This window comes from Artibeus jamaicensis, unplaced genomic scaffold (genome assembly GCF_021234435.1).
Source record: "Artibeus jamaicensis isolate MK-2021 breed Jamaican fruit bat unplaced genomic scaffold, CSHL_Jam_final contig_834, whole genome shotgun sequence".
In the NCBI taxonomy this organism is placed as follows: Eukaryota; Metazoa; Chordata; class Mammalia; order Chiroptera; family Phyllostomidae; genus Artibeus; species Artibeus jamaicensis.
The window spans coordinates 2,798,745-2,823,641 of NW_026521981.1; the positions used below are offsets into that span (position 1 = coordinate 2,798,745).

Sequence of the window (24,897 nt, forward strand, 5' to 3'; positions counted from 1 at the left end):
GCACAGCCCCCTCAGAAATCAAAAACTGACTAATTCATCTTCATCCTGCACGAGGGGGGAAAATGCCAGGAACCCAGAGGCCCACTGTCCTGTTCCCCTGAGTAGATTTCCCACGAGACACCCTCCTTCTGGCTTTGGTGACATTGCCCAGCTGCTGACAGGATGGATGGTCCCAACCTGAGACAGTCTCACAAAGACAAGTAGGCCCTGCCTTGCTGTGTGGTTCAGTTCGAAATGATACCACCTCCCTGCAGTGTGAAATGCTCCAGAAGAGCCGTATTTCTGAGTCTGGGAAGCCTTTGTCTCTTCACGGTTTGCTTTTATTTTTCCTTATTAAAAGGTGTGTACTCCTTAGCCAGGGTTAACTGGCTAAGATTTATCAGGTAATAGTCAGATTTTACAAAGAAATGTTGGATGAAACGTAAGAAAGATTCTAGCAGAATATGAAGTTGCCCCAAACACACTCTCCCAGTGAGGTTTTTTTTTAATTGAGGTGAAAGTCGCATAACAAATTAATAATTTTAAAGCATGCAGTTCAGCGGCACCGAGTCCATTCACAGTGCCGTGCAGCCAGCCGTCAGCACCACGCACTGTGAAGACGTTTTCGTCACCTCCAGAAGAGACTGATGAAGCAGCAACTCCCCACTCCCTTCTCCCCCAGCCCCTGGCGATCGCTAACCCAGTTTCTGTCTCTGTGGCTGTACTATTCTGGATATTTCATACCGATGGAATTGTACAACTGTGACCTTTTGTGCATCACTGTTGTTGCTTTTTGAACACCCCCACCGCAACCTACTAAGGGCATAAACTTTTGAAATGTACAGAATAAATGAAAACTCCCTGCTCGAATTAACAGTTGAAATGTCCCACAAAAGTATTTTTCCATCTTTATAATGATGTGTCTACTCTGTCCAAAGCAGAGTGGTAGGTATTGCAGTGGACTCTGCCCATCAGGATGGACAGGCCCCAAGGGGAAGGGGGGAGGGGGGAGGCCTGAGGCTCCTGCAGGCTGCGTGCGGGACCAGGTGGAGGGGACAGCAGCTTGCACGTGGCCACGGCTCTGTGGGGCTGCAGGAAGGCCCAGCCCTTCCCCAACAGGGACTGCTCAAATCAGCCTCAGAGGAGCCGCTGCCTCTGACCACACCTTGTGTGCTTCAGGAAAACCCAAGTTCATCTGCCAAATTCAGGATACAACCCTGACTGTTCCGGGCTTTTCTTTCTGCCTTTCCCTAATCGCATCTGGGCGTGCTCTCTTAAAGGGGAAGTGGTGCGTTCTGACTGGCCAGGGCCCTCCTCCAGGAGCCAGGAAACGGCTCCCACAAGTCACATTGCCCAGCGTGTCACAGGCTCAGCCTCCTTATCCTAACGGCAAGGCTGCCTCCCGGGATGTGTAAGTGTGAGCACAGGGCATGTTGGCCACACAGGATGGCGTGGGGCTGGGCCCAGGTCACAGAAGAGAGTCTGGCAGGCGGAGCATGCTGTCAGCCCACGATCCAGTTAGCGAGCCTGAGCTTTAGCAGAGACGGTGCTCCTGGGCTGCGAGCTGGTGCCAGAGCAGAGAGGGCTGAGGTGTGGAGTGGGGAGAGGCACTGCCTCAGAAAGAGGTCAGGAGTAGGAGGCTGCATTGGGGACCAGTGTGTTCTGGACAGCCTTTCTGGAGGCACAACTCTTGGGGCCTAGGAAGGAATGGAGTGGAAAATTTTATAGCACACCTGTGGTAGCACCAGGAAGCCAGCTGGAGTAAACCTTACCACCTTGTCACCCCCCACTGCTCTGCCTTTATGTGCAGTTCCAAGTACCTGCATTTCTCTCTTTGGCAGTTATTTTTCTTTGTCATTTTTATGTGATATGTGTTAAATGTTTCAGGTCTCTCTTAGTCAAACTTTAAAATTGCTTGAAACTAGTGGCCTGTGTTTTTCCTCCTGTCCTGTTCGTGGATGGTCCTGGGTCCAGTGTGTACATCACTGGGCCCTGAGTGAACCATGGTGGCCAGCCACCGGCAGACTGGCTGGCTTGGTGGGATGACTGGCAGTGTACCTGGCCTGGTTGCTAACTCGGGTTTAGTCTCCTGTATGCCCACGGAGAAATTAAGGGGAAAGCCCACACACATGCACACAAGCAGTCAGTGCTCACTCAATGCCACAAGTGAGTGACTGGTAGGAAAACAGACCAATCCTATATTTTATACTCCTTTCTGCACCAGGTACTTGTTTGCATGGTGTTGATAGTTGGTCTTAAATCATGTAAAAAAAATCTCTGTTTTCATCAAAATAACTCAGACCTTTTGCTCCTACAGAAGAAGCAGAGAGAAACTGGAGGGGGCGGGGAATGTGTGCGTCTCTGTTGGCTTATATTGACAGGGCACAACCACACCCTGTTTCAGACAACTTCCTGTTTGCCACTGCCAACTGCCACTCCAAAGAGAACAGAAATGGTTCCGTTATTAGTGGCTGCTGTGGGACCACGATAGCCTGTGGGGTGAGTGGTTGTGACACTGTGGGCCTAGCAGTGAGTAAGACTTTGCACCTTCTATTGTAGGAGATAATGGCCCTGCAGTCTTGAAATTGGAGGTCGGTACAGATAGAAATCAAGCAGCAGTGGCCTTTCCTTGCTCAGCTTGTGTTCCTTAAACAGTATGCTCCAGGATCTCGTAAGTGAAATAGTTTTAATTCAGGGGCAAGGAGAAGGCAGAGAACTGCCCACTTAGGAGAGCTACTACTTGTGTTCTGTTTCAGTGTACCTTTTCAAGTATTTGGGGAGCTTATGTGAAGTGCCTGTTATGAGTTGGCATTGTGGTAGCCACCGTCCACATGTTATCAATTTTTACAGCACTCATTTCTTCAACAGTGAAGACAGGGTGAGACCCTGGGCTAAGAGCCAGGGATGAGAGACTGAACAAGACACCTGCCTTCAAGGAGCGTTCAGTGACAGGATGCCTGGCCCAGAAACCAACAGTCATAATATGTGACGTGAGCTAACATGTGGCCCTCACTGTACGGCAGGGGCACCTTCCCACTTGTAACCTTGATGTAGGCATTATTGTTCCCATTTTTGTAGGCAAGGAAACTGGAGCTCATGGGGTTAAGTTACTTGCCCAAGTCACAGAGCTAATGAGTGACAGAGCTGGGATTTGAGCCCAGATCTTTCTGATTCCAAAGACCGCAGTGTTTGGTCCCTATTTCTCATGACTCCCAAAGCTAAGAGCATGAGAATCACCTTGGGACCTTCTTTTTTTTTTTTTCCCCCGTTAAGTTTTTTTTTTTTTAATTTTTTTTATTATGCTGTTACAGTTGTTCTATTCCCCCCCTTCATTCCCCTCCACCCTAACCCCCCCCAGTCCCCACCATTACCCCCCTTTAGTTTATGACCATGTGCCTCAAGTTCTTTAGATTCTATATTTCCCATGCTATTCTTGCCCCCCCATCTATTTTCTATCTACTGTCTATGCTACTTATTTTCTGTACCTTCTCCCCCCTTCTCCTCCTCCCACTCCCTTGTTGCTAACCCTCCTTGAGATCTTCATTTCTATGTTTCCACTCCTGATTTGGCTGTCCTTTTAGTTTGCTTTTGTTTTAGGTGTGGTTGTTAATAACTGTGAGTTTGTTGTCCTTTCACTATTCATGTTTCTTTAACTTTGTTTTCTTAGATAAGTCCCTTTAACATTTCATATAATAAGGGCTTGGTGATGATGAACTCCTTGAATTTGATCTTATCTGAAAAGCACTTTATCTGTCCTTCCATTCCAAATGAAAGTTTTGCTGGATAGAGCAATCTTGGTTGTAGGTCTTTGGATTTCATGACTTGGAATACCTCTTTCCAGCCCCTTCTTGCCTGTAAGGTCTCTTTTGAGAAATCTGCTGACAGTCTGATGGGAACTCCTTTGTAGGTGACTGTCCCCTTAGCTCTTGCTGCTTCTAGGATTCTCTCCTTCATTTTAATTTTGGCTAATGTAATTCTGATGTGCCTTGGTGTGTTCCTTCTTGGGTCCAACTTCTTTGGGACTCTCTGAGCTTCCTGGATTTCCTGGAAGTCTGTTTCCTTTGCCAGATTGGGGAAATTCTCCTTTATTATTTGTTCAGATAAGTTTTCCACTGGTGGCTGTTCCTTTCCCCCTTCTGGTACCCCTATAATTCGGATGTTGGAGCGTTTAAAGATGTCCTGGAGGTTCCTAAGACTCTCCTCATTTCTTTGAATTCTTGCTTCTTCACTCTTTTCTGTTTGGCCATTATTTGCTTTCTTCTGGTCCACTCCGCTGATTTGAGTCCCATTTTCCTTTTCATCGCTATTGTTTGCCTGTGCAATTCCATTCATTTCAATTAGTTTCGCCTTCATATGTTTGTCTAATTTGTGGCTATAATCAACCAGTTCTGTAGGATCCTGATCACCAGTGTTTTAAACTGTGCGTCTGAGAGTTTTGCTACTTCTTCATCGCTTAGATTTATAGGCTCTGGGGCTTTGAGATGTTCTTGAGCCATTTTTGGTCTGTTCGCGCTCTTTAAGTGTGAGGAGTGGGGCCTTGGACTCCCAGGTCGCTGGGTTGTGACGCTGTATGTGGGGGCGTGGCCAGAGCGGGGAAACGGCGACCCCCTCTGCTGTTTTGTGCTGCTGGGTGAGGAGCAGAGTCTTAGGTGGTTCACCTGGGCCGGGCCACTCAGAGTCGCTGGGTTATGACGCTGTATGTGGAGGTGGGGTCAGAGCAGGGAAATGGCGGCGCCCTCCCTGCCGATTGCTGCGGACCCGCTGGGTCCCGGTCCAATCGCCCACTCCCTCGCCTGTCTATCCGCGCACAAATGCGCGACCACAGTCAACACGCAGCCCTGCTCCCTCGCTGTTTCCCACGAGGTGGCTCACTCGGTCGCTCGCTTGGTCACTCACTAGGTCCCACCCAGCGCCTGGATTCCTCGCACCTGAGTTCATCTGACCAAGTTTTCCTGTGCTACCCCGCTCTGCCACCTGCTGGTTTCGCCCCTTATCAGTCAGACTGAAGAATTTGTTGTTAACAGACTTCTGAAAAGTTCAATTTTCTGTGTTCTGGCTGTGTTTTCTGTTCCTAATATTTAGTTGTCTCTAAACTTGGTTGTGTGAGAAGGCACGGCAAATCCACCTATGCCTCCGTCTTGGCGGAAGACCTTGGGACCTTTAACAAAATACCGATTTGGGGCCCCTAGACCTACTGTCCCAAGAGTGAGGAGCCCTCTGCTGCACCGGGTGGCCTCTGAGGTGTAAGTGTGGTCTGTGTTCTTTCTCTGCCTCATGCGTAAGGATCCTCCCTCCCTTCCTTGAGGTGCGGGCAGGGCATGCCTGTGACAGGGACAGGGCTTTTTAATGTTCTTAGCTTAAGGCCCCTGGGTAAAGGCCACTGATACTGCTTGTCTCAAGATAGTATTGGGAAGAGTCAGTCTAGCTGTTCAGACATTTTAGACATTGAGAAACTCTGTTCATGTATCTTCATCCCAAAGATCCCTCAGACTGTGCCTCCTTCTTGGTGAAGCTTTGGCTTCCTGGTACACCTGTCCTTTTGGTGCCCCTAGTGCCAGGGTGATGTCAGCTGTGCCATCCTCAGGTAGAGTCCAGCAGCTATTCCTAAAAATGGAAGCCACCACTTTTTACCTAAGTTGTGGTGGCTCCTGTGTTTAAACTCTTGTGACTTGCACGATGCGTACGTCGGGCGGTTGTGATGGGAGGTCACTGATGGAGAAGTTCATGCCAGAGGAATTTCTTGTCAGCCCCTCCACTCTACTTTGGTTCTGGACATGTGGGAACAGCTGGGGCAATAAAAAGCCTCATGATCAGAGGATTGCAGAGTCCCACAAAGCAGGAGGGCTATTCATTGGCCTCAGATCCTTCTGGCAACAGCTTGCCTCCTGAGGGGTAGCCTGCTCTCCACTGCTCAGGGTGACTACGTGCGGCCAGCCCAAGATCTGGGGAGTGTCTCCTGCCCCCAGGGGAACCCTATGCAACACCAGTGTCTCTTTTATCACCCCATTTTATCTCAGTGCCTGGAGCATGGTAAGTTCCAGGGAAATGAGTAAATGAGATTTGACTTTAACATACTTTTTTCTTTCCTTCCTACCTTTGTATTTGCACCTTTTTTTCCCCTTTGCTCTCTCTGATTAAGCGTGTGATAATAATGATTTTTGTTGTTGTTCATTGGTTCGTTCTTTCTTTGAGAGAGAGAGAAAAAAACATCAATTTTTGTTGTTCTGCTTGTTTACGCACCCGTTGGCTGACTCTTGTGTGTGCCCTGACAGGGCATCAAACCCACAGCCTTGGCCAATGCGACATCACTCTGACCAACGGAGCTATCCAGCCAGGGCTGTTTGTTTTTTATCTTTTTCTTGTAAGGACTTAAACAGCTTTAACAAAAACAAAGCCTATTAAGCAATCCATCCAATATCCTTCCCTTTTTTTCATTTAAATACATGATATGTATAGTATATGTGTATGAGTGTTTTATGTTTTTATAAAGTAATGATTAGTATTAACATATTTTTGTGGTAGTTTTAATCGTGTTTTTCTTTCTCGTGTGTCCGGATTTTCGTGTATTAGGGGAGCTTATGTGAAGTGCCCGCTGTGAGTTGGCACTGTGGTAGCCACCGTCCTGTGTTATCGGTCCTCACACCACGTCCACAGTGAAGACAGTGCGTGCCTCTCAGGGTGAAACTCTGGGCACGGAGCCAGGGATGCGAGACTGAATGAGGCACCTGCTCTTGACTTTCCCTTAAATTTGCGATCACCCCCATAGCTCTCCTTTTCAGTTGTTTTATTATAGACCATTCAGGTTGATTTTGGCGTTTTGTTACTATTGTAAATAGTGCTGCTGAGAATGCCTCTGAAATTTTTTGGAGGAGGGGACTATTTCCTTGGGGTCTGTTTTCCAGACTAAAATGACCAGATTACCAAATCAAGGCTGTAAGTGTGTTTGAGTTCCAGTTGCTGTTGCCAGGTTGCTCTCCAGAGAAATGCCATCCCTTCAAAGTATCCACAGCGTGTGTACATGTTTCCCCCCAAGTCTGTATTTACTGTTCTTGTTTATTTGGTTGGTTGGTTTGTTGGTTGTTTGGGTTTAGGTTGGTTTTTTTTTTTTTTTCAGCTAAGTTAGGTGTCTAGTCAGGACATTCTTAGGGGCTGTGGCAATATTTGGGGCGTCCCAGACAGTTCCTGGGCCTCCCCAGATCCTACTTAATGGTGATTGGTGCCCCAAATTTGCACCTGAGCATAAATAACCAGTAGAAGAGGAAGCGTGAGGTGGAATGTTTCTACCAAGGGGAAGAGATCAGGAGAATCCCATGTTGCTAACTTCAGAGTTATATTCTGGGCCAGCTCTGAAAATGGGGAACGCTTTGTGAGGAATCATTGAGAGGTTTTTTGCTAAAGTGCAGGGGAAAGAGAACATCCTCCCAGTAGTGTGGCGTGGTAGAAATGGTACTGGCTCCAGGGCCAGGCAGGCCTGGGCTCTTCTCCCAATTGCTCTGTGTGACTGTGGACTTGTTTCATAATTTTGCTGAGCTTTAGTTTCCCATCTGTAACAAGGAGGCTCACAGTACTCACTTGGGGGGTTGTTGGGTAGATGACATGAGTGTAAAAGCAGCTTGCACAGTGCCTGACACAGAGTAGGCACTCAAGAAATGCTGCTGTTCTTCCTGACCTTGTGAATGAGCTCAGAGTGACCAGATAACCAAGCCTGGGGGGTTTAAGATCTCAGCATATGAGCCACCGGCCCACACCAGCATTTGTCAGAGCGCCTCACGCAGTGCATGTTGCCTGGCAGTGGGTGGGAGGTGAAGGAGAAAAAGGAGACCTGGTATAAGCTGATTGGTAACAGGCACCCATGCTGTAAGGAGCACCTGCCCAGCCACCCAGGCCCCTGTATCTTAAAGAGGCACTACATCCGGTAGAGGGAGTGAGCATGCCAGAGAAGCTCACAAGCACTCCTGGCACATGAGCTGCTTGGCGTGCTCTGCCTGCCACTCACAGCCTGCCTTAGCTCTTTGACTTCCCCGTGTCTTCATTTCCTCCCCTGCCGAGGAGGGTTGATTCAGTATCCCTCCTCTGACCACCATGGCACTATATTTAGTGTCTGAGTACAGTTGTGGCAAATGAGACCACAAGCGCAGATTCTAGCCCCCGCTTCTCTACTTAATAACATTGTAGCTTCGGGCCAGTTTCTCAAATGCAATTGGCCTCAGTTTGCATAGCTGTAAACTAGGGAAACACCTCCCTCACCAAGTGATTCCTCCATGGTTCCCCTTGCAAAGGTTCATGCTCTGCCCCTCACCCTTCAATGCCAGTTACTTTTGGAAGAAGGTCCTTGGAACTCTGAGCTGTCCTTTATGGAAAGCATCCTGACCACAGCTACTAAAGCAGATACAATTCATTGATAAAATAGAACCTGACTAATGATTTGCCAACTACCTGCCCTCAAGGGCAGAGGCTGAAGGAGACTGGTGTTGTCAATGAGAACACCAGGTGCTAGTGTAAGCCTGAGGGAGCCCACCCACCATGGTGGGCCACAGGTGATCGTGGTGCTCCACACGGTCTGTTGGGGAGGGTATTGGCCCCTTAAAAACCATATTGGAAAATTCCTAACAAATTCTTTCTAAAACTGGAACAGGGCCCCACATTGAGTATTGGCATCCAGTTCAACCATTCACAAGGCATCTATGCTGAGGTTTTAAATGCAGGACATTGATACTGTGAGTATGAAAATATCTCGGTGAATAAGCAGGGGGAAGGCGAGGGCTCTGAATTTTTACTGAAAGGGAATTGCTTGAGAACCCGGTGGATTTTATCTGTGGAAAAATAAGGAGAGAGAACCGTGGAGACACCAGGGCTCCCCACACTTAACAGAGATTTTTAGAATGCCAACAAGTGCGGTCTCCAGGCAGCCACTCAGCTGGTCTCCGGGACTGTGCCCTGGAGTCACACAGGATGGTTAAGGTGAATACGGTAAAGTAAGGTCTTAGGACAGCCGACTGCTGAGCCTGTGGTCTGGACTTCCTGTGGTGGAAATATAAAAAAGGAAAAGGATTTGGTGTTTTATTTCTTTGGTCCTGGGGTCCCCAACTTGCTGGTTGAGGCCATAGGCAGTGTCGTGGTGCTGCTGATTGGTGCCACTCAGCTGCCCAAACACCTTGTTTCTCTCATCTCCTTAGAGGAGTCAGGTCCACTGCTGAAACGCCCAGTCATGGGAGGGGCAGCAGGCTCTTCTGCAGGATTCTCATCTGCTGCAGCATCTTCTGGCATTTCGAGGTAGTAGAACTCAGAGTTAAGACCACAGGCTCTAACATCATGACCAGATTTAATGTTTCCTAGATCCATGACCTTGGGTAACTCATATCTCTAAGCCTCAGTTTCCTCATCTGTAGAATATAGACAATAATATTACCTCTCTTAGGCTACTGCAAGAATTGAATGCTATAAGATAAATCAAGTGTTCGGTAGCATGTCTGGCATAGGAAAGTCTTAATAAATTACTATTACCATTGGCCAAAGGACAAAAGGGTTGATACCAGAGGTTGGTGATACCAGAGCACTCACTGAGGTTGTGTTTGATATAGTAGACAGTTAATTCTTCATGGGTATTCTGACCGTGATTTTGTTTCCCTTCAGTAGGTAAGTGCTACTCATATTCAACATTAGCACAATAGATTGGTTTGAGCTTTCTGTCACACAGTCTGGAAAGAAATCTGTTGCATGAGCTATAAACTACTGTAACCTTTCACTATACCTCAAAGAAATGACCCTAAATCACTTTTAAAATAAATTTTGTTTAAGCTAGACAGTAAGTAGATCGTAAGAGAGTGGCTAAGTAATTTTAGAGCATGTCAATGATTGAATATTACCATTTCAAATGACCTGTATATGGGAGCTAGAAATGTATAAATGGCATAATGTCAGCTGAAAAAGAACACTCCAAAATAGCAGTTGATTACAGTCCAATGTACAGATGATACCACATCTATGTAGATTAACAAAGAATGAGAAACTTTCAAGGGACAGACTCTCTAAATTTTTTCTCCAGTTTTTTTCTCCAAAATTGCTTTGGTCTATGAAATATTTTAACAGTGAATAAAGAACACAAAATGTTCTGTAAAGTCTTTCTGGGCAGTGCAAATGAAATTTAAGTAATTATAAGGATATAGCTAAGGTATTCCCTTGACTATAACAGGGAGACAAAAAAAATGAGTAAGCCCATAGTAGGTGAGGGCATATATCAGAATGATGACAAAATAAACCTGGAACACTTTACTCAAAGACATTCTACCTGCACAGCAACATCTTTTTACAAAAAACTAAGACCCAGAAAAAAACACAATAAAAATTAAATCCAAAAAAACAGAAGACAGAAACTAAGACCAGCCCACCCCACCTCTCTGCCAAAAGTCAAAACCCTGTAAGTAATCCGCAGACAGGTCTTTACAGACTAGGGAAACACACACTGAATAGGAATTGGGCCTTCGTGGAAAAAAATTTCCTCACTCTGCCTGACCCAGGACCAGTTCTGCCCACTTTCAAAAGCTTAACTGAGTGGAGTATGAAGCCCAAGTGAAGCTCTCATCACTCTGGCCGTGGTCCCGCTTTATTCTCGCCAGCACCGGTGGCTGTTAGGCTAGGTCTCTGTGAAGCTCAGTGGACAGAAGTACAGGTCTCTTGGTGAGATATCTTGAAATACTAGTAGATTTAATTCAGTCTGAACAATGTGAAACAGTTTCACAAGTAGGAAGTGTCTTTTTAATCTGTTTATTATAATGTAAAATCACAAAAAAATGAGGGTAAAAGGCTCTCTTCAAGTTTTGATGAATAAGCTCTCATATGCAACTTGTTCTTTCAGTTGGTCATTTGTGGAACTAAACTGTAAAACCAAGAAAAAAAGCTTATTCATTGATTTAATTTTTTGTGAGTTTAGCAGCAGGATCACTACCCAGAATTCTCTGGGAAGGTGATTTTAGAATGGCTGGTCTGGCCCATTCATTTTGTCTTTAGTGGCAGCCTTCCTTGTGATTCATCTTTGTTTATTTGTGTTATTTTAAACTCTTAGTGTAGCAAAATAAAATTTCTTTTTGTTATCAAGCCTTGTCTTCCCAGCAGAACTGAGGAATATTTCTGCACATCCTTCTCCCCCACCTCCTCTAGCCAGCTTGAGCAAGTGATAGCAAGTGAGTGAAGGAAGACTGCAGACAAATCCAAAACAGTAGTGGTAAAAAGCAAAGTCTTATTTTAGTTTTGGAAACCTCTGCCAAAAGAGAAATTGCTAAGCAAAACATTTCCGAAGGGCAGAAAAATTTGAAGTGAGATGACTTGGTTCTAGTCTCAGCATTCCCTCCAGCTAGTTTTGCCCTGCAAGCTGGTAACAGAGGACCTCTCCAACTGACAACCTCAACAGTCAGCAAGGGGGTAGGACGAGCTCACTTTTAAAATACAGTTCTAACCTTCAGTGATTCTCATTCCTGTACTTGCTAGTTTCCTGCCTTCCTGAGAAGTGGTTAGGCCCCATGCTTTGTGTAGCCATTGGCTCTGACCTTGGTGGATTACCTCGACATTCTGGGTCTTCCCTGGCCAGTCAGGCGTGAAGAGGGTAGAGATGCCCGGCTGCTTCCTGCCTGTCTCACTGGGGTTGTAAAGGCCAGTGCAATTTTATGAAGGCTGACTTCCTCCAAGGAAGATCTGCCTGAGTAAAATATTTCGGTACTTCAGCTGTAATTAGTGCTGTAAATTCAGGAATCATGAGGGATGAGAAGAGAAAGAGCAGGTGTAAGTATGCCTCATATTTATGATAATGGAGTGGAAAGAGGCCTTAGAAGCTATCTAGGGACCCACTTCATTTACAGATAAAGACATGGAAACCGAGAAAGTTTAAATGGTAAACTCTAGGCCATAAGCCTACTAATGTGGTGTGGTTAGAGTTCGAGCCTGCATCTCCCATCTGAAGCCCATGGTTCTTTCTGCTACATCAAAACAGAGGCCCTGGAACTAGCTCTTGGTTTTCAAAACCTTCAACGGGATGGCTCTGGAAACATGAGCATGTATGCACAGTCTAGTCTGATTCAGTGCAGGAAAATTACCTGTAGAGTCATTCCTTGTAGGCTACGTGTTAACACTGGTCAGGTAAAAAAAAATACCCAGCAATCACATCACCCTCAAAAGTCCACTTTCCCACGCAACTCTCACTTCATCAGAGGACTAGCGTCAGTCTGCTTCGAGACAACTTGGCAGGCGCTAGTACAAGGGAGCACAGAGAAACATCACAATCCCATTTCAAATAGCCCAGGTTAGTCTGGCTTTCTTCGCCTAGGTCAGGTGCCTGGAACGCCAGCCACAAGTGTCTCACTAGTGAGAAAACGCTCGGACTCAGCGTGGAAGTGGAGGGAGAATGTGGTCTGCCATCTTTATCTCCCACCCTGCTCATCTTGTGTTCAACCCGGATTTCCAGACTTGTGATCTCTAGTTCTTTTCTTCAGGACATTGGTTATCATTTCATTTATTTATTGAACACATATTAATTCAGCATTAACTATATGTGGCACCCTATAGTAGGCACAAAAGGGCCAGAGAGGGCCCTTAAAATCCCAGAGCCTTTGTGTTTTGGGGGTCTAGGATTCCTTCTGTAATGTGGTACAGAGTTGGGCGTGTATAAATGTACATTCATCTTGGGAGAGGTCCTTTGATCAAATCTGCTACCCTATAACAATTAAGAACCACCTCAAGGGTGGACGCTAGAACTTTACTTCATGCACCTGCTGTCCCAGTCAGGTGCCCTCATCCTACTCACTGAGTCCAGATCACGAGGCTGACTGAGTGTGAACAAGTGAGGCATGTCTGCCCAGAGCGCTGGTATTTTCTACTGCACCTCAGGAAGCTGTGCCTCCTCTCTTCTGTGGATTCTGCCCCAAGCATTAATGCCCTCCTGCATGTCCTGGCTTAGCAGGTTTAACCCCAGACCCCAGAGAGCCCTGGAGAGGCCACAGGTGTGACATGTAGACAGAGGCCAGGCCACTCCTGGCTCTTGAAGACTTTTTCATTCAGCCCTTGCACGTCCTGACCATAGTGACCCTGCCGCTAGTCCGGTTCAAGAATTTCCTATTTATTCTCTCGAGAGTCCCACTCCGCCCACTGTGCTGAAGGGTTCTGTGGTTCCTGAGCAGCTGCCTGGGGATCACTTTGGGTATATGGCTATCCCACAGTGTTCAGGCGACACCTGGTGTCCTCTCTGCTACTGCTGTGGAAGTTGTTTTGCAGAAGGAAGGCCTGGTAAATGCCTCTGGTGAAACCCTTGGTCCAGTTCAGCATGCCGTTTGATACAGAAATTCAGAATGTCATTGCTAGTTAGTGGGAGAGGAACAGGGTGTCAAGACAAACAGTAGTCAGGAGGTAAAGAAAGGAAGTTTAAATAAGTGTATTTTCATGTTAAGTCACTGATTGGAGTTTCCACTGGTATTTGAGGAAACATCATTTTTAAAGTTGTAATAAAGAAGTTAAATAAAGGAAGGCAATTACTCATTCAGAAAAGAAAAAGACGCAGCGTAGCCAGAGCTGAGGCTTCAGGGAGGCAGGCGTTGAAAGATAAGCACTTCCTCCTTGCCTGTTGTATGTGAGCATGGCATGAGTGTGTGAGACGCGCTTGCTACAAATGATGTGCTGAGTTCTATTCTTTCTCCCTCTGCAGAGAGGAGACACGCTTCAATGTGCAGACCTTCTTCCTCTCCAGCGTCTCCGCCCTCCAATTCCAGGACACCACTAGGACAGGTGAAAACAAAAGCCTGTCTCAGCGGCCATAACTCTGCCAGCAGCACCTCAAAGCCATTCAAAACGCCCAAAGACAATCTACTTACCTCCAGCAAACAGCACACAGTCTTTTCTGCGAAAGGATCAAGGGACAAACCATGGTAAGTGTCCGGTGCTGGCAGCCAGCGGCTCTCTGTCCTCGCTCCTTGCCCCTGTCACCACAGGGAACAGTGTTTACCCTCTGGCTTAGGTCCCAGACGTCATGTCTAAGGAGGGCAAGGACAGAAAACCCACACGATGGGGTGAGGAATCAAAACATTGGAGGGAACACCGGACCTTAAAGTGCCATATGCGTGACAGGAGAATTTTTCTGCTCCTAAGAGCTGAGCCAGGTTGTGTCTAAGAAAAGGGTACTGGGGAAATATTCCATGTTGATACGCTCACCTCTCAATCTTCCACCCCAGTGAAGAGAAGCTTTGGTGTAAATAATCAGAAGCACAGTCAGTCTGCTCAGCAGGGATGCAGATCAGGCCTGTGGTCTGGGGAGGCAGGGGGCCCCCTGCACAGCCTCCCTCCTGCGAACAGTGGGGTCTCCACTCCTGGAACAGCTGCCAGCAGAGGCAGGTGATTGGGAACTGACCACAGGAGGAAAAGAGCAAATCTGAAGAGAATGGCACCCTTTTGTTGGGTGGGACAGAATTGGCTGCAGGTGACTGAAAAATCAGAGGCTTTTAATTCACTTTTTTTAATCTCAGTCTTCACCAAAAAGTCAGAAAAGGTTACCTGTGGAATGGACAGGCAGGAAACTAAGGTGAAAATAAGAACAGGAAGAGGATGAACTCAGGCAGACCTCAGGGGTGTTGTGGGTGCCAGACCACCGCAATGAAGCGAGTATCAACAAAGTGAGTTATAATCTTTGTAATGATAGAGGATCTTGCCTTCAATTTGTACAAAATGCAAAATCTGTGAAGCGTGGTGAAGCAAAGCACAGTAAAACGGGGTATGCCTGAGGCCTGTATCTTCAAATGCTGAGGGACCCAACTTGGAAAACTTACCGATGGCCTTATTACAGGGCCCCTAGCTTTATCTTTCCGGGATCGTTGTGGAGTCTGGTTTATATATTTAGAAAAGGAAAAAAATATTCTGTTTATCAGCGATAGTTAATTATACTTAAGTTTATACCTAAAAAAGCCAGGGACTAAAATCAAGTGTCACTCGGTTTGTCACTGCACACTAGAAATTATGATGACTTTATAAAGAACTAATAATGCCAGATCAAGTAAAGAGCCTCGTGACAGAGTGGAAAGGTTTAGCCACAGCTGTCAAGGAGGGGAGTCACCCGTCATGCCAGGTGACTTGTGGGCCTTGTGGACAAGCTCTGCTCTCTTCTGATCATTAGGATCTCAGGCCCAACCTGTAGGAGGATGTAGCTGGTTAGGAAGGAGCCTGAGAGTGACAGTGGCCTTGGTGCTGGGCCTCTGGGAGTGAGTATTTCTCTAATCAGTGACCTTGGAAAGCACTTGAAGATTGTTTGTGGAGGTAACATCACGTGTCCTGCTGTAAGCGCAAGCTCCAGAATTACTGCCTGTGTACGAATCTCAGCTAGGTGACTTTGGACAAGTTGCTCAATCTTGGTTGCCTCAGTTTTACTCATCTGTAAAATGGGCTAATAATAGTGCTATCCCACGGGATTGTGATGAGGATTCAGTAAGCTATATTTGATACAATCAGCAAGTGCAATGTCTGGAGCACAGTACATATTTGATAAATATTTGAGATAATCTTATCACAGTCATCTGTATCAAATGTGCCAAAGGACAGAGCTCCTGTAACTGGAATAAAGGTTGAGAAGTCAAATCTCCCTGAAAAAGTAGAGAAGTGGCTCTGACTCTGACTGAATTTGAAAATTGAAAAGGATAAAATCGTTCAGAGTCCAGAAGTGAACTACAGAGATACCCAATAAGGAAAGCTAGGCAAGGGGCTCAGGAGGAATAAGCTGAAAGGAGATTCCAGGTTAACAAAAGATCATAAAATGAAGACAAGAAATGATCAGTGATAAACGTGGCCCCAGGGAGGTGAGCCTGGGCACCAAGAATCCTCCCAGTGGGCGAGCCTTTGGGGAGACCACTGGGATTAGGTCAGTCTCCACCTTTGATTCAACTAACTCAACACACACTTGGTAAGACCTGTCGTGGGCGAGGCCCCTTCAGCTAGAGGCAGAAGGTACTTACGAACGAATTTGAAAAATCTAACCAGGGCCCAAAGAAAAACAACCAAAAGAAGTACAAGGAAGGAAATACGTTATAGGAAAAAGACCCCAAAAACAAGAGCACTTGCCTTGTGTGAAGAACAGAAAGCTAATGGGTGGGCAGTTTACCTCATTCGAAGTAGGTAGATATTCTGAAGACGGACCCAGGGGTGCACCACAAAGGAAGCTCAGCGCTGGCTGCAGCGGTCTCCTGCCTAACCTCACCTTCAGTCTGCCAGGCTGCAATCCCCATACCCACCATCACAGACACGTGCTGAGAAGGCTGGCAAGATTAGGCTTGGAGACTTACAGGGCTCAGCCTCAGCTCAGGGAAGCTTCCCAGAGAGCAGTGTGGAAGAATGGGCACACAGCTTGAGGCAAGAAAAGCCGGTTCAAGGGAGTGCTCTTCTAGTGGCTAGGTGGGACGCTGCCTGCTCCATGAATCACTTAATAAAGCCAATTTAGAACTTTTAAAAAAAAGAAAAGAAAAGCCAGTTCAGGTTCCAGTTTGGTCACTACTTCCTGTGTGACCTTGAACAAGTTATTTCTTTGAGTCTTGTTTTCAAGCCTGAATATTTTGTGATTCTAAGTCATAATATTCCCTCAAAATTTCTCAAAGCTTCCTGAATTAAAAGTTTAGCCCCTCAGCCCCACATAAGGGACTCTTTACAAACTGCCTCTAAACCCCTAATCCAATCCTGATCATACAGTACCATCCCATTACTCCGGCTTCCCCAATAAAATTTCCCCTGGTACCTTTGCCTAGAATATCCATCGGTCTTTACTCAGCCACTTAATGAGCACGTGTTATAGCAGTATGTGTCAACTCTCCAACAAGTACTGGGGTTATATGGGGCCCACTGATGTTATCCATGGAACATTTATGCCAATAGAAAAAAGCCTGGATACAGTTCAGAACCAGGTACACAGTGGGCCAGTGGTCATCCCCTACTCACTTCCTCATTCAGGCATTCCTAGTATAATGCATAACCTGTACAACTGCACACTGCAAAGTTAAATAAGACAGTCGCTGTCTTAGGGAGTCTATAAAAAGACAAGCGAGCACAGAGTACAGTGTGACAAGAGCTAAGATACTAGAACCACAGAAGGTCACCTAACCCAGGATGAGGACTCAGAAAGGGTTTTCAAAAGAGGTCACACAGAGCTAATTTGAAAGATAAGTAGAAATGAGCTACACAAAGAAAACCATACTAGAATGGTAAATATTAGATTATATATATTTTTACCACAATTAAAAAAAAATTAGCCCTGGCTGGTGTAGCTCAGTGGATTGAGCGCGGGCCTGCAAACCAGACAGTCGCGGTTCGATTCCCAGTCAGGGCACATGCCCAGGTTGCAGGCAGGTTCCCTGCAGGCCATTTCCCAGCAGGAGATGCACAAAAGGCAACCATACATTGATGTTTCTCTCCCTCTCTCCTTCCCTTCCCCTCTAAAGATAAATAAATAAAATCTTTAAAAAAATTTTTAAGAAAGTGGGAAGCGTATTCCAAGCAAAGGAAACAGAGTGTGCAGAAGTATGTGCATGAGGGGGAGGCAGATGAACTGGATAGGTGGGCTGGGTGGGTTATAAAGTTCCACCGCATGCACTAAGTTCAGGAATTTCGACTGCCCCCTGAAGCCGCGTGGAGCTGTTAAAGGAGTAGTTTTTAGTTGTAGTGAGATCACTCTGCCAGTGTTATGAAGGATGGCTTGCCACTCAGGAAGCAGCAAGAACAGTGAGGATGCTTTGGTGTGATCCAGGGGAGGCCTGGTGACAGCCTGGGCCAGGCAGTGGTAGTGGGCATGTGCAGAAAGGGCCGGATGGGAGAGATATTTAGGAGGAAAATTCCACAGGACTTTGGAGCTGGTTGTATGGAGGTCTTGCAGTAAAAGGGGTGAATTGAGGATGATGTCTATGGTTTTGACTTGGACAACTGGGTGACTAGTCCTGTTACTTCCTCAAGAGAAGGATAGAAAGGTCCAGAGTTTAGGGTGGGAAGGAAAGGGTTAGTTCAGCTGAGAAGTCAATGGAGTTTGAAGTATCTGAGAAACACCTACAATCTACATAGGGATGCTGGTGGGCATTGAATGTAAGGACCCAGAGGTCAAGAGAAGGAAATGTGTTGGGAATGGAGATTTTAATGCTGCCATTGTAGACATGGGCATTGAAGCCATAGGTACTCATGGGCCCTCCCAGGAAGCTATGAGGCCTGAGAAGAGCAGGGGCCAAGGTCAGGGCCCTAGAGAATGGGGGTCTGGGGAAGAGGAACCTGAGGAAGTAGGGACTGCTAAGCCAGAGTTCTTTACACAGCATTCTGTGTCCTCTTTCTTGGTCCACATCCTCACCGATCCTCACTCCCCATACCACTGGCCACCTTTCTCTCGAAGCCTTTCTCTCATCCCTTCCTCCTTGTCAGCCACCTGATATGCCGGTGTCTCTTTTTAAGCCCAATGGCACTTCATTTTTACATTACCTGTGACTCTTTGCGATGCCACAGACTATTCCTTCTGCTCAGTAGTAATTGCCAGACCTCCTACATAGTAGGTCCTCATATTCAGCAAACACAGGCCACTTATCAGTAAGTATTTGCTGAATCGAATGAAATTGATCTGATCATTGAAATGGATTTTAAGATTTACATTCCTGGAGGCTGTAACTGTTTATCTGCAGTTGTTTAGACTAGCACTATACAGTGGGCATATAATATGTGCCACACATGTAAATTTTTAAAAATTCTTACCCAAGAACATGCTTACTGATTTTAGAGAGAGGGGAAAGGAAAGAGGGAAAGAAGGAGAGAAACATCCACATGAAAGAGAAACATCAAACATTTGCCTATCATACCTTGTATGTTATCCGATCGTGCCCTGACCAGGGACCAAACCCACGACCCAGGAATGTGCCTGGACTGGGAATCAAACTCACGATCTTTCAGTTTATGGGACGACACTCCAACCAACTGAGCCACACCTACCGAGGCCACACATGTAATTTTTAATTTTCTTTCTAGTAGCCACATTGAAAAAAGGAAAAAAAGGGCAGAAATAATTTTAATAATATCTTTTATTTAACCCAACATATCCACAGTGTTATCATTTCAACATATAATCACTGATATAGTTTATGTTCTTCTTCATGCCTTCTAAATGCTGTGTACATTGGACATTTACTCAATTCGGATGCTGAATTTTCATCAGAAATATTTGACCCATAGATATTATTTAAAATTTATGATTATAAAATAGGTTTCCAAAACCAAGTTGTTCCAAACATACTTTTAAACATTTCCTAACAACTGAATCAAGCACCTATTTTTAAATGTTAATGAATTAAAATTACATGAAATTTAAGATTGAGTTCCTCAGCCACATTTTAAATGCTCAACAGCCGCAAATGGCCAGTGTGTGCTGTCCCAGAGCACAGCTCTGGGCACAGAGGCCGAGTGACCCTGGGCCGCTAGTCTCTCTGGTTCTGGGACTCACAGGCGTGTTAAGGGGGCTCCTCGCTCTCTTTAATGTTGTGCTTCCCGGCAGGAGCTGTTGAATTCCAAGAGGAGAGGAGGTCTCCTCCCTTTCTCTTGTTAGTGGCAGCTGGGTGTGTAGTGGGACAGGCCCGAGCACCCAGGCGGCTGGCAGTCTCCCCTGCTGAAGCCCTGCTGCTCCACTCCAGGGGAGCTCAGCACTGGCCCTGAAAGCCGAGAAAGCACCGGCTGTGTGTGGCTTTCAGATTAAAATTGACAGCAGGCTGGGGGCACTCTCTCTCAAGTGGCTCAAATTCACAAGTACAGTGATAAACACCAGTGCTGAACCCAGGCGGACCTCCTGACATGTATCTCACACAAATTTAGGTGGTCTCTGGGTTTGTTACCTTCTCCCTTCTGTGTCTGAGGAGATTAAAAATAACTCTGCATAAGAAGAAAGGGGGAAACAGAGAGGGCATCCTGTGCTACTGAACATGTCCCCTGCAGTTCCGCCCAGTGGCACTCCCAGCTTGCCCTGCACTGGGCTCTCAGAGCCCCTCCACCGGCTCACTGTCCTGCCAGGTAAGGCAGAGAGGTGGGCAAGATGAGGCTGTCCCCAGGTGGAAGGCAAGAGGGAATTAGACTCTTCAGCTCTTTTGAGCTAAAATGAGCATTTCAGATTTTGCTTATGAGTCCCTGCTTGGCCAGAGGACTGGCCCTTGTGCTGGGGCTGAATCAGCCAGCCTGACTTTCAAACCTGCTGTCACCACTTCGGCTCTCCTTGTCCAGCATGCTGAGCCACGGGGGGAACACAAACCCGCCGATGTGAGCAGGAGCGGGCAGGAGGCTTTCCTCCCCTGCATGGCTTGTTGCCTTCTCCTCGGGCCTTATCAACCCACACACGTGTGCTGAATGCTAAATATGCTCAGCTATTAAAAATGCAGGAGATGAGCCTGCTGCTCCAGGAGGAAAAAGAGCCAGAGCAAGAGAAAAATCAGCAGGCGCCTGGCCTCCCATGTGTGCTGACAGTGTGCTGGGGAGGAGACCAGCTCCTCCTCTGGTGCTTCCAGTGGGGGGCGTGTCCTCCTGGAGTGGTGGGGGCTCAGGCTCGGGCAGGAGAAGCGCTCTGGAAGCCTTCCCAGCGCTTTATGGAGAGGAAATGATAGCTGAGCAGCCCTGGCCGAGCGCCTTGGGAGAAATGAGGCTGGCTTATCGCTTCTTGCCTGGTGCCGGCATGAACTGGGAGCAAGAGCCAGTATTGAAGGCTCCAGAGAGCCACCTCAGGGCTTCTGTACAATCTGGGAAATGCAACAGACCCCAAGTGCCGTGGATGCTTCTTGTGACCTAAGGCCTCTGACCACCCCGATTCCTCAGCAGGATTCTTGCCGTGGCCTCTACCTGGTCCTCTTGTCCTTTGCACCCAGCCCTAGTTTTATGCACCCTCACCTTGCTCAGAGCATTCGACGGCCCTCAGTTGTTTGCCCACGGAGTAGAAGTTTAACCTCTTTGTAGGTGGGTATATGATCTGGCATTTCTCATTTGTCCCACTGCTGCCGCCAGTATTTTAACCCTTTCATTTTATATTCCAGATGTCCCTGTCTATTTGTAGCTCCTAGCCTACGTCTTCCATGTGTTGGCACATGCCGTTTCCCTTCCCAGAAGCAGCCTCCCTGCCCGTCCTTACACATGTTTTAAAGTCTCTGCGTAAACATCATTTCCTCCGTGAAGCCTTCCTGGACTTTTCATACAGACTGAGGTGTTCCTCCTTCTAAAATCCCATTAGCAGTCAAGATACCGGTTTAAGAGCTCCCATCATATATTGTACTTATTTGCACGTTTATCCTCCCCTGCTCCCAGTTAGACTTTGAGCTCCTTGGCATCCCCATGGTTTAGCATAGAATCTGGCTCCCAGCAGCTATTTCATAAATGAATATATGATCACTGAATGATGGAGTCCGTGGAGTAAAACTGCTGCTTCCCCTTCCTCACAGAGATTTTTCTAATGCTGAAGGAAACCACAGATATAAATAAATGTCTTTTGAGTTCTTCTGGAGAAATCAAAGTGCCAGCTTCCATCAGGGAGTTATTTTTTTCCCCCATTAGAGTTAGGAGGGGAGAACTGTGGTCCTGGATGATAAGAAGGAAAACCCCGCAGTGCTCTAGCAAGAAGGGAAAGCTATTTTCTTTTAAATTAAAGAGGAGGCAAGTACAGTGCACCCCTGTACCACAACCTCTGCCTGGTGTGTGTGCCCACATGCCAGGATGCACTCAGCCACATGAGGAAAACCCTAATCGGATGGAAATTGAGGAGTTGGTGTGGCATTCCTCAGAAGCCCCTCCCTGGATTTCTACTTACACATCTAGCCTTCATACAAGAGACATGGGATGGGGCATTCTGAGGCCAGTTCTGCCTCTAGTGCTCCAGGTTTGGGTGTCAGGGGAGAAGGAGCGGGGCAGCAGATGAGGGAGGAAAGGTGAGTGGACAAAAGGCTGCTGGAAGTCACTGTGATGAGCCATAGAGGGCAGGAGTAGAAAGGGCAAGTGGGTAAGAGGATGGGATGTAAACAAGCCAGGACACTCAGGCACCCCAGGGAATAATGTCCCTGCCAGGACAGGAAGGCATCAGGAACTTAAACATTGAAGTGTAACATGCTTACTAGGTTTTCAGATGATCAAGGTAAGGACAATGGACAGCTCCTTGGGTATAAACTCAACTGACCTTGCTGAGTCACAGAAGTGCTCAGAAATTGCTTTCTGGCCAAGATGGAGGCATAGGTAGATACATTTTGCCTCCTTGTACAACCAAAAAAAGGACAACAACAAATTTAAAAACAAAAAATGATGAGAACTGCCAGAAAATTGAACTGTATGGAAGTCCGACAACCAAGGAGTTAAAGAAAAAACATTCAGACTGGTAGGAGGGGCAGAATGGACATCCAAGCAGAGAGGACTCATGGCAAGGTGGTGGCTGGCAGAGCAGGGCTTCCCGCACCTGAGTGCGGAAACACCAAGAGGAACAACTGGGGAGCAAGACAGACCACGCAACCCAGGATTTCAGCAGGGGGAAATAAAGTCTCAAAACTTCTGACTGTAAAAATCTGTGGGGGGTTGTGGCAGCGGGAGAAACTCCCAGCTTCACAGGAGAGTTTGTTGGAGAGACCCACAGGGCCCTAGAACATACACAAACCCACCCACACGGGGATCAGCACCAGAAAGGCCCAATTTGCTTATAGGTAGTGGGGGAAGTGACTTAAAAGCCAGTCGAGAGTCAAGCAAGTGGCATTGTTCCCTCTCAGACCCCTCCTCCACCTACAGTGCCACAGTGCAGCACCATGGGTTGTCCCACCATGGTGAATACCTAAGGTTCCACCCCTTACCACAGAACAGGCATGCCAAGACAAAAAGTAAATGGCCCAAATGGAAGAACAGATCAAAGCTACAGAAAAAATACAACTAAGTGACAAAGAGATAGTCATCCTATCAGATGCACAGTTCAAAACACTGGTGATCAGGATGCTCACAGAAATGGCTGAGTGTGGTAGCAAAATAGAGGAAGAAGTGAAGGCTATGCAAAATGAAATAAAGGAAAATGTACAAGGAACCAACAGTGACAGGAAGGAAACCACGACTCAAATCAACGGTTTGGAGCAGCAGGAAGAAATCAACATTCAACCAGAACAGAATGAAGAAACAAGAATGCAAAAGAACGAGGAGAGGCTTAGGAACCTCCAGGACAACTTTAAACATTCCAACATCTGAATGATATGGGGTACCACAAGGAAAAGAGGAAAAGCAAGAAATTGAAAACTTAGTTGAAAAAATAATGAAAGAGAACTGCTCCCATCTGGCAAAGGAAATAGACTTCCAGGAAGTTCAGGAAGCTCAGAGAGTTCCAAAGAAGTTGGACCCAAGGAAGCACACATCAAGGCACATCATAATTACATTAGCCAAGATGAAAGATGAGAGAATCTTAAAAGCAGCAAGATAAAAGGAGACAGTTACCTACAAAGGAGTTCCCATAAGACTGTCAGCTGATTTCTTCAAGGAAACCTTACAGGCAAGAAGGGGCTGGAAAGAAATATTCCAAGTCATGAAAGCCAAGGACCTACATCCAAGATTACTCTGTCCAGCAAAGCTATCATTTAGAATGGAAGGGCAGATAAAATGCCTCCCAGATAAAGTCAAGTTAATGGAGTTCATCATCACCAAGCCTTTATTATATGAAATGTTAAAGGGACTTATCTAAGAAAAAGAAGATGATCAAAAATATGAACAATACAATGACAATAAACTCACAACTGTCAACCACCGAACCTAAAACAAAAACAAACTAAGCAAACAATTAGAAAAGGAACAGAGTCACAGAAATGGAGATCATATGGTGGGTTATCAGTGGGGAAGGGGAGGGGGGAGAATAGGGAGAAAAGTACAGGGAACAAGCATAAATGGTAGATACAAATAGACAGGGGGAGGTTAAGAATACTGTGGGAAATGGAGAAGCCAAAGAACTTATGTGTATGACTCATGGACATGAACTAAGGAGGGCAGAGGGGAATGAATGATGGGGAGGAAAATAGTGGGACAACTGTAATAGCATAATCAATACAATGTATTTAAAAAGAGAAGAAGAAGTGCTCAGAAATAGGGACTAGAGTCTAGGGACAGAAAATATAGGCTAGGACAGCTGGGGAAGGGGAAAACGGCATGAGGAGAGAGGGGGTGTGAGCCACAGAGATTAGTAACCACGGTCCTTCATATTCGCATAGCACCTCGTAATTTTTAGATGCTTTCACAGCCCCAGACTCTATTTTTTTTAATCCTCATCCGAGAACATGCTCACTGATTTTACAGAGAGGAAGAGAAGGAGAAAGCAAGGGAGAGACACAGTAATGCAAGAGAGAAACATCAACTGGTTGCCTCTCACACACACCCCAACAGGGAACCAAATCCGCACCAGGCATGTGCCCCGACTGGGAATTGAACCAGCAACCTCTCCATTTATGGGTCAATGCTCCAACCCACTGAGCCACACTGACCAGGGTGCCCCTGACCCCTTTGGGCCTCAAGTCTACTTGGTGATGTAAAGAGGAAATGGAGGCCCAGGCTGATGAGGTGACTGGTTAGTGGTAAAGCTGGGACTCTACCCCTGGTCTTCTCACTTGTGATAGAGCTGCCCAAGGTCACTTTTTTGCTGAATGAGTGCCCTGGGGTAACCTTCCTAAGCCTCAGGTTTCTCATCTATAAATCAAGGGTGAGGATGAAACACCATCTTCCACATGATTGTGTAGCTGGCTGCGCACCGCATGGCAGGTGTTGAGTGTGTCCATGTCAAGGGAAAAGGAGAGAAGAAACCCTCCACTCTCACTGTTGCCGTCTCTCTGGCTCTTCTATCAGGAGGAGAGACAACTGTAAGCTGCTCCTTACCTATAGCATTTGTTCTGGTGGAGAGCTGGTGTAGTTTGT

The 24,897-nt window shown here is 46.6% G+C and overlaps 1 protein-coding gene across 9 annotated transcripts in view; it reads left to right on the forward strand.

Moving 5' to 3' along the window:
- ATXN7L1 (ataxin 7 like 1) overlaps positions 1-24,897 on the forward strand; it is a 236,001-nt gene that overhangs the window by 164,232 nt on the left and 46,872 nt on the right. For 6 of the 9 annotated variants that reach the window (XM_053673179.1, XM_053673181.1, XM_053673180.1 and 3 more), the window contains one exon: positions 13,667-13,886. In XM_053673179.1, the coding sequence (XP_053529154.1) occupies positions 13,667-13,886 (220 nt within the window). The other 3 variants (XM_053673184.1, XM_053673185.1, XM_053673183.1) reach the window with 3 other exon arrangements.